Source organism: Crinia signifera, chromosome 7, assembly GCF_055691185.1.
Source record: "Crinia signifera chromosome 7, ASM5569118v1, whole genome shotgun sequence".
NCBI lineage: Eukaryota > Metazoa > Chordata > Amphibia > Anura > Myobatrachidae > Crinia > Crinia signifera.
In genome coordinates, this window is record NC_139223.1 from 4,055,497 (window position 1) to 4,065,926 (window position 10,430).

A 10,430-nucleotide genomic window follows, 5' to 3' on the forward strand; every position below is an offset into this window, starting at 1 on the left:
CTATACGCATTCATGCTGCTCTGTCTTCGATACCTACTGCTGTGTGTATTCCCTCATGTGCACCAATGTGTCTTTCCCCATCTGCCATGCCCTGTCTTTCCACACAGATGCCACTGTTTCCTTCTATCTGTGCCACTGGCTTCCACACTATTAGTGATACTCTGTCTCCCCCTCCATCCATGCTGCTCTACCCACCTCATCCATGACACAGTTTCCTTCCATCTGTACTGCTGTCTCCGCTCTCCATCTGTACTGCTCTGTTTTCCCTTTGAACCCCCTCCCCCATCAGTGCTGTCTTTCCTCCAACTGCTCCTCTGTTTCACACCCAATCGCATCACTCTGTCTTACCTTCCCCAATCTGTGCCACTGTTTTCCACCCATCTGCTTCGTTAGTCCCCCATCAGTGCTGCTTAGCCTTCCCACCATCTATGCATTTCTATTCCTCCCTATCTGCACCACACTGCCTCCCCCAATCAACACCACTTTTACCCCATCCTCTCGGCTATGTTTACTGCTCAGACCTTCAGTTGCATAGACTGCATGTGTGTATTCCAATGAGCACACAAATCTGTGAATTAGCAGCTCCACCATTGTGTGAGTGACAGCAATCTCACTCTGTGAGAGTGCTGAATCTGCACTTACCCACAGGCTGTGATGGCGTACCATATCTGTATTGCGCAAGGAACACGTCCATTAAGGCGTCAGCCTTAATGATCGTAATTTCATTGCTTTTTGGCGTTTGAGTGGAAGAGCTACAACAGGTTTCAGAAATGCCAGATCATGTGTAAGAAGCCTTAATGGGACATGTGAAACCGTAAGGTTTTTTGTCTGTGGAATATATATATATATATATATATATATATATATATATATATGTAAAAGAATGGGGTGCTAGTTACTACACTATAGAATTTATATGTGATTGGGTCGTATTAGGTTCATGATCCTAAGAAGTGATTATTCTCCTTGATAGTACTTAAATTGAATTATATTTTATTTTAATATCTACTATGCTTTATTCAGCTAATTAGCTATCTATATTTCAACTATTTACAAGTTTGTCTAATAGATTTCTATAAATTCATAAATTGTCTAATGTTTTGGCCACATATATATTTGTATAGTCTGGCTTTCTAAAAATATATAAACTGTGGGCCAGCTTAATATGGTCGAGCTAAACACACTCTTTTAGAGAGAGTGAGCAGATGGTTATACACGGACATAAGTTAAAATTTGATAGATCCTTTCCTTCTTTGTAAACATGTTTTCTATTTGCAAAATCTATTTTTAAAAGAAAAAACATAAATTGTGCTGATAACTGCGGGAATTGAACCCGACACGGTATGAGGTGTGCTACTCTTGCTTAGCGAGATGCGCCACCCGGCTAATGGAAAAAAATGGGATAAAATAGCATATATAATCCTATGTAAAGAGAAGGAGGAAAATTAGCTAACAAAGTGGCTTCTTCCAAAATAACTAAGTCCGTTAGTGATATACTGCTCTCTCTCTTTTTATTCTACTCATTGGGCTACTTTGTTATAATAAGATTTGCCATTGCAACATTTCCATAATGATGAATATATTGTTTGTTTGTATTTCTAATTGTAACCATTCCTTAGTTACAAAGCACACACTAAATACAGGTGTATTAAGTAATTACAAATTGATTGCAGGTGATTGCAACAAACACACCTGTCTGATTGGCTACTAGCCTTTTAAAAATGACCCCTAGAGAGGGGAAGGGCATCTTCTGAAGAAACCAACATTGTTGGGAGTCGGAGAAACTAGTCAAGAAAGCCCCCCTGACAGGCATTGTTTCCTGTGCAAGGACGTGGACTCCAACTACCGTGTGTGGCTGTGTCTCTACAACATCCTGGTCCCGGTGCTGTTCTACAAACATCACGACGGTGCCGGTTACTTACCTCTGACGGGTGGATGCTGAATACCACACTTCTGCATGCAGTGAGGAGAAACATCGTGGCCGTAAGTCTGCTCCCACAGGCGTCCGTCCCCAGCTGAGTGAGTACGGACAGCCTTTGAGTGCAGGAAAAATCAAATATTATATTGCACTCATTATTCTGTAAGCAGCAACCACAATTTATCTATATGTCTCCCTGATCTAAAAAAACCCACTGTCAGCACCTGTAGCCCGGAGTACAAAGCCATTACTATCTAACCTCATTGAAGGTCTGCTGTAAAACATCTGATACAGCACACAGAACAAGCTTTTCCCACTACGGTTCTATCGTGACTGTTTGAATTAAGCGCCATCCTTGCATAAAAAGCCTTTAAAAATATGGGCAAATAAATAACATCTAAAAAGACTGTGTTGAAAGTGGCACATTAAGCCTCAAGTTCTTGGCTAATGCACATTTGATTGCTTACTAACAAATACCGGTTGGAGAAATCTATTGTTCAAATTCAGAAATATATACACTCATTTAAGTGTTTTAAAGTTGAGCTGGCCAGCCTAACAATTTATTGGATGTCCATGTCCTTCATTTAAACTGTATTTTATTTATATATATTTTTCTTGCTATTATTATATGTATAATGTATTACATGTGTTGTAAGATGGCATACTAGCTTGTCTGCCTATTGATTAGGTGTGTGCTAATTATAAAGATCAAGATATTATATTAACAAAAAATAAAAAACATATTTTTTACCAGTAATTCCAGTGTCACAATTGCGCTCTTTATATATTCTTGTGATATTCTTTGAAAATTTTCACCAACATAGCAACTGCCAGGAGCAGCACAATGTGGAGCAAACACAGTTATCAGCTGCCATAACAAATATTCCAACCTCTATCATAGAATCCGGCACCAATATAATAACTGATAGAGAAGATACATTGTTATGTTTAACACAGTTACATTAATCTATATTTTACTGGAAACTCTGTACAACTGTCAACCACCTTTCTTTCATACGAGTTTTATGCTCTGCTGTCTATAGACAATGCTTCTGCTATATGTGACTTTACTCTAGGCTCATCGGATTTGACTCTCTTTCCTTCCTTCCAGCGTTACCTGAAGTAATACTGGAGCTTGGTACCTGGCCAGAGTCTAGTCCCAGGAAGGCCAACCCAATACACACAGTCCTCTTCCTCAAGAGTTATCCAAAGTAACAGTGGATGGTCTGGCCACTGTTCAGTCCCTGTGATGGCCTGGACAACACAATCATTCATAAGGCAATCAACAGAGTTCCTAATAGTCTCTTCAATAAAAAAGAATGGGAAATATTACCAATTCAATTATGAAAATGTCCAGTCTGAGATTATGTAACAATGGAATATTTTACTTAAGAGAGATAATTAATTAACATAAATACATTATTAGATGATTAGAGTGAACAGCAAATTACAGAGAAAACAATTCAGCCATTAAATGATATAGTTACGTGTCACAGAAACAAGGCACCTCGGAACGTCAGTCCCAAAGTGCTTATTAGCCCCATATCTACAGGGAATCTATCAAGTTATGTCACCAAAATGAAAACTGTTATCTATCACAACATCTGTTGATCTTCTCAAAAAGTCCTTTGATGGAACTTTACATTTCCTAACTTATATAAGATGTACGTCCTATTGAACATATATTGGTGGTGTGGGATGCCGGCTGATCTCAGAGTTTTTTAAAGGGGCAATCATTTACAAGGCATGGTTTTGCCTCAGAAATATTTGCTGCTTTAAAAAAATTGTCCTAGCTCGGCTGGCATGCACGCCGCTGGTGAACTTGGGCACTACAGTATCACAAATATCCACTTGTGTTACCATCACATATCTGTTACTTGATGCTACTAAAAATGTATTCTAGATCTGATTTTTCCTGCTCAACTACAATCCCCCACATGAATTAATGACTAGCTGGCTTCTGCCCCAAGAGTCTTCGCTTCAACTTGAGGTTTCCAAAGATTAGTATGAGAGATTGTACTGATGGATAGGAGAAGAGAAACAGCCAGGAGACTACTCCTACTGCAGGTTCTAGGTGAAATGACACAGTAAACATATAAACAAGGATAATAAGGAAGATCAGATCCAACATCACACGCAGCGTCATTGTCACAGCCGCCCGGACTAGAGCCTGGTCCTGGGGGGATGAGCTGTCCTTGGACACATTCTGCCGGATCTTCCAGACATGGTGCAGGAGAGACATCACACTGAGCCCGATACAGGTGAGAGTCAGAGCAAAGGGCAGGATGTAACTGAGAAGCATGTTCACCACACTATAAGTGACATCCACCTTCATTGTAAAATCAAACATCCCATTAGTTATATTTGTATCCTGTAGAAAGATGGTCTGTGCTGTCCAAAAAATGGGCAAAGTCAGCAGAAATGAACATATGGCTGAACCTAGGAGCAGTTTGGTAACGGAAGAGGGAAACCACATTTTCACCCAGAGGAAGATCCGGTGTGTAACAGTGACGAGCTTTACACAGTAGCAGATGGAGAGCCAGGCCGTGTTCCAAAAACTCATATTGTACAGGACAAACAGGAAATAAAGGACAACTGAGATTATTTTTGTGCTAATTTCTCTTTGTGGCTGAAATGATAATAAGAAACTGTCAAGCAGCAATGAGAGTTGCAGGAGGACGTTGGTGAGAGCCATAGTGAGAAGAACTTGGCCACTTGCACCGAGACTAGAGATCCTTTTCCAGGGTCTGATGTACACAGCAATGATGCCGGCATTTATGAAGATCCCATGCACTCCGATTACAACTATAACGAAGGCCTGCACAATCTGCACTGATGACTGCATTGTATAACTGTAGATAGCTTGTCTTTCCCTCACAGCAGAAGTGAGCAGGTGACAGTGGTGTAATGTCTACATGTTGGGCAGAGAGGGGACGGAGCAGGGTGACACATGTAAATCGGCCCAGTATCTGATTTGCCTTTGTGTGTTTTGTTTAGCACCATCAGAGAGACACACGTGTTGGGAGGACAGCACGCTATGATGAAACTGGATATAACAGAGGAAATATCATGTACACAAACAACTGTCCATCCAACCATCTGGGGACCATTAACAACAGCAATGTCTATGTCTACATATACTGCAGATGCAGCTGGGACATCGCACAGAAGGTTCCTCCTGTACTATTTATGTTCTCTCCGTGTTTGAGGGGCTCCTCCAGCTCTTCCATTCCCCCCCCCCCCCTAATACAAAAGCATTCTTAGAAATAATTGGTAAAAGTGAAACCATGAAGATGTGTATGGCCCATAGTTTAGATTGTAAGCTCCTATGTGACAGTGGCTCCTGTGAATAATAAAACATATCATTATGGTCGGGGTGTGCAGTCTAGAACCCCGTTTCCTATATAAGATGTAATAGGGTCTGAGTTTATTGCTCGGGAAGTTTGACCTGTAACTCGGCCAATGTAATAGCTTGCAAGTTTTTACGTTTCAGAGTATTACATTGAGAGGCATAGGGAGGGCGGCTCAGGAAGAGCGTGAGCTCTGGGAGCCTAAGGGGGTGCATGGTGCACCATGGGCTGCAGATAGTCTTCCAGCAACCGCCCACTGACTCGCCTTCTGTTGTCTGTCATCCGCGCTCCATTGTTCATACTTAGAGTTCATTCATTAACAAGCAACAATTAGATGATTAGAGAGCACAATTACAGAGAAAACGATGACGCCAATCAATGATATAGTAACGTGTCACAGAAGCACCGTCCCCTTCTGTCCCAAATTACCTTACCTCCATATCTACAGAAAATCTATAACAGTTACTGTATGTCACCAAAGGAAACCTTGTCTTCATCTTATCTATCTAGGCATCTGTGGAAGTTCTAGAACTTAGATTTCCTATTGACCACATGTGATGTACCAACCACTTGCAGTCTATAGGCTTATTATAGTGTATTGCCAGCTACAGCTGGTGTTACACTCAACATGGAGCTCCAGCTTTGGGGCTTTAGTACATTTAGAAATGCATTAAAAACACTGAAAACTGTGTTTTTACCACATTTCTTCTACAATACATCTTAACAAGACAGCCCTGACTCCCTGAGCCCTCAGAGTCCATTTTACAACAACATACTAAACCTACTTTAATATACATAAGTAATATCACTATTGCATAATCACATAAACATACACTATATGGACAGAAATATTCGGACACCCAACCCTTACACCAACAGGCACTATACTAACATTGTTATATATTATTATTTATTTATTATTTATTAACAGTTTCTTATATAGCGCATACATATTCCGCAGCGCTTTACAGAGCATAGTTATGAGCAAACACAAAACAAATTACATTACAAGACAGTTTAGGACAAGTTCATGGTTAATACGGATAGTTGCATCAGGGGACAGGACACTAAAGCAATCATCAGGGTGGCAGTGGTTTATATATTCTAAGAAAGGCACATAAGGAGAGAGGGCCCTGCTTGTGAGAGCTTACATTCTAAAGGGGAGGGTTAGACAGACTGGGGTGACACAGAAGGGGAAGAAGTGGGCATAAACAGTAGGTTAGGATGAGAGATGGTCAGGTTTTATGCAGGAGGGTGGGAAGAGGTCAGCTTAGTCCTTGATATTTTAAGTCTGAAAAAGCGCTGGGTCATCCAAGAGTAGACAGCAGAGAGACAGTTGGAGATATGAGTGAGGATAGAGGGAGAGAGATCAGGAGAGGAGAGGTAGATTTCACTGTTATCAGCATAGAGGTGAGTGAGGATAGAGGGAGAGAGATCAGGAAAGGAGAGGTAGATTACAGTGTTATCAGCATAGAGGTGAGTGAGGATAGAGGGAGAGAGATCAGGAAAGGAGAGGTAGATTACAGTGTTATCAGCATAGAGGTGAGTGAGGATAGAGGGAGAGAGATCAGGAGAGGAGCGGTAGATTACAGTATTATCAGCATAGAGGTGATTGAGGACAGAGGGAGAGAGATCAGGAGAGGAGAGGTAGATTACAGTGTTATCAGCATAGAGGTGAGTGAGGATAGAGGGAGAGAGATCAGGAGAGGAGAGGTAGATTACAGTATTATCAGCATAGAGGTGAGTGAGGACAGAGGGAGAGAGATCAGGAGAGGAGAGGTAGATTACAGTGTTATCAGCATAGAGGTGAGTGAGGATAGAGGGAGAGAGATCAGGAGAGGAGCGGTAGATTACAGTATTATCAGCATAGAGGTGATTGAGGACAGAGGGAGAGAGATCAGGAGAGGAGAGGTAGATTACAGTGTTATCAGCATAGAGGTGAGTGAGGACAGAGGGAGAGAGATCAGGAGAGGAGCGGTAGATTACAGTGTTATCAGCATAGAGGTAAGTGAGGATAGAGGGAGAGAGATCAGGAGAGGAGAGGTAGATTACACTGTTATCAGCATAGAGGTGAGTGAGGATAGAGGGAGAGAGATCAGGAGAGGAGCGGTAGATAATAGTGTTATCAGCATAGAGGTGAGTGAGGATAGAGGGAGAGAGATCAGGAGAGGAGAGGCAGATTACAGTGTTATCAGCATAGAGGTGAGTGAGGACAGAGGGAGAGAGATCAGGAGAGGAGAGGTAGATTACAGTGTTATCAGCATAGGTGTGAGTGAGGATAGAGGGAGAGAGATCAGGAGAGGAGAGGTAGATTACAGTATTATCAGCATAGAGGTGAGTGAGGATAGAGGGAGAGAGATCAGGAGAGGAGAGGTAGATTACAGTGTTATCAGCATAGAGGTGAGTGAGGATAGAGGGAGAGAGATCAGGAGAGGAGAGGTAGATTACACTATTATCAGCATAGAGGTGAGTGAGGATAGAGGGAGAGAGATCAGGAGAGGAGAGGTAGATTACAGTATTATCAGCATAGAGGTAAGTGAGGATAGAGGGAGAGAGATCAGGAGAGGTAGATTTCAGTATTATCAGCATAGAGGTGAGTGAGGACAGAGGGAGAGAGATCAGGAGAGGAGAGGTAGATTACAGTATTATCAGCATAGAGGTGAGTGAGGATAGAGGGAGAGAGATCTCGAGAGGAGCGGTAGATTACAGTGTTATCAGCATAGAGGTGAGTGAGGATAGAGGGAGAGAGATCAGGAGAGGAGAGGTAGATTACAGTATTATCAGCATAGAGGTGAGTGAGGATGGAGGGTGAGAGATCAGGAGAGGAGAGGTAGATTACAGTATTATCAGCATAGAGGTGAGTGAGGATAGAGGGAGAGAGATCAGGAGAGGAGAGGTAGATTACAGTGTTATCAGCATAGAGGTGAGTGAGGACAGAGGGAGAGAGATCAGGAGAGGAGAGGTAGATTACAGTGTTATAAGCATAGAGGTGAGTGAGGATAGAGGGAGAGAGATCAGGAGAGGAGCGGTAGATTACAGTGTTATCAGCATAGAGGTGAGTGAGGACAGAGGGAGAGAGATCAGGAGAGGAGAGGTAGATTACAGTATTATCAGCATAGAGGTGAGTGAGGATAGAGGGAGAGAGATCAGGAAAGGAGCGGTAGATTACAGTGTTATAAGCATAGAGGTGAGTGAGGATAGAGGGAGCGAGATCAGGAGAGGAGCGGTAGATTCCAGTATTATCATTATAGAGGTGAGTGAGGATAGAGGGAGAGAGATGAGGAGAGGAGAGGTAGATTACAGTATTATCAGTATAGAGGTGAGTGAGGATAGAGGGTGAGAGATCAGGAGAGGAGAGGTAGATTCCAGTATTATCAGTATAGAGGTGAGTGAGGATAGAGGGTGAGAGATCAGGAGAGGAGAGGTAGATTACAGTGTTATCAGCATAGAGGTGAGTGAGGATAGAGGGTGAGAGATCAGGAGAGGAGAGGTAGATTTCAGTATTATCAGCATAGATGTGAGTGAGGACAGAGTGAGGGAGATCAGGAGAGGAGAGGTAGATTACAGTGTTATAAGCATAGAGGTGAGTAAGGATAGAGGGAGAGAGATCAGGAGAGGAGAGGTAGATTTCAGTATTATCAGCATAGAGGTGAGTGAGGATAGAGGGAGAGAGATCAGGAGAGGAGCGGTAGATTACAGTATTATCAGCATAGATGTGAGTGAGGACAGAGGGAGGGAGATCAGGAGAGGAAAGGTAGATTGCAGTGTTATCAGCATAGAGGTGAGTGAGGATAGAGGGAGAGAGATCAGGAGAAGAGAGGTAGATTACAGTATTATCAGCATAGAGGTGAGTGAGGATAGAGGGAGAGAGATCAGGAGAGGAGCGGTAGATTACAGTATTATCAATATAGAGGTGAGTGAGGATAGAGGGAGAGAGATCAGGAGAGGAGCGGTAGATTACAGTATTATCAGTATAGAGGTGAGTGAGGATAGAGGGTGAGAGATCAGGAGAGGAGAGGTAATTTTCAGTATTATCAGCATAGAGGTGAGTGAGGATAGAGGGAGAGAGATCAGGTGAGGAGAGGTAGATTACAGTGTTATCAGCATAGACGTGAGTGAGGACAGAGGGAGAGAGATCAGGAGAGGAGCGGTAGATTACAGTATTATCAGCATAGAGGTGAGTGAGGATAGAGGGAGAGAGATCAGGAGAGGAGAGGTAGATTACAGTGTTATCAGCATAGACTTGAGTGAGGACAGAGGAAGGGAGATCAGGAGAGGAGAGGTAGATTACAGTATTATCAGCATAGAGGTGAGTGAGGATAGAGGGAGAGAGATCAGGAGAGGAGAGGTAGATTACAGTATTATCAGTATAGAGGTGAGTGAGGACAGAGGGAGAGAGATCAGGAGAGGAGAGGTAGATTACAGTATTATCAGCATAGAGGTGAGTGAGGATAGAGGGAGAGAGATCAGGAGAGGAGCGGTAGATTACAGTATTATCAGCATAGAGGTGAGTGAGGATAGAGGGAGAGAGATCAGGAGAGGAGAGGTAGATTACAGTGTTATCAGCATAGAGGTGAGTGAGGATAGAGAGAGATATCAGGAGAGGAGCGGTAGATTACAGTGTTATCAGCATAGAGGTGAGTGAGGATAGAGGGAGAGAGATCAGGAGAGGAGCGGTAGATTACAGTATGATCAGCATAGAGATGAGTGAGGATAGAGGGAGAGAGATCAGGAGAGGAGCGGTAGATTACAGTGTTATCAGCATAGAGGTGAGTGAGGATAGAGGGAGAGCGATCAGGAGAGAAGAGGTAGATTACAGTGTTATCAGCATAGATGTGAGTGAGGACAGAGGGAGAGAGATCAGGAGAGGAGAGGTAGATTACAGTATTATCAGCATAGAGGTGAGTGAGTATAGAGGGAGAGAGATCAGGAGAGGAGCGGTAGATTACAGTATTATCAGCATATAGGTGAGTGAGGATAGAGGGAGAGAGATCAGGAGAGGAGCGGTAGATTACAGTATTATCAGCATAGAGGTGAGTGAGGATAGAGGGAGAGAGATCAGGAGAGGAGGGGTAGATTACAGTATTATCAGCATAGATGTGAGTGAGGACAGAGAGAGAGATCCGGAGAGGAGAGGTAGATTACAGTATTATCAGCATAGA

At 42.8% G+C, this 10,430-nt stretch overlaps 1 protein-coding gene across 1 annotated transcript; it reads right to left on the minus strand.

Annotated features, from left to right (window-relative positions):
* Positions 1–3,860: 3,860 nt before the first annotated feature.
* Positions 3,861–4,763, minus strand: LOC146020662 (taste receptor type 2 member 41-like). Its single transcript, XM_083153940.1, has one exon. The coding sequence runs from the start codon at positions 4,761–4,763 to the stop codon at positions 3,861–3,863; it is 903 nt and encodes a 300-aa protein (XP_083010066.1).
* Positions 4,764–10,430: the final 5,667 nt, after the last annotated feature.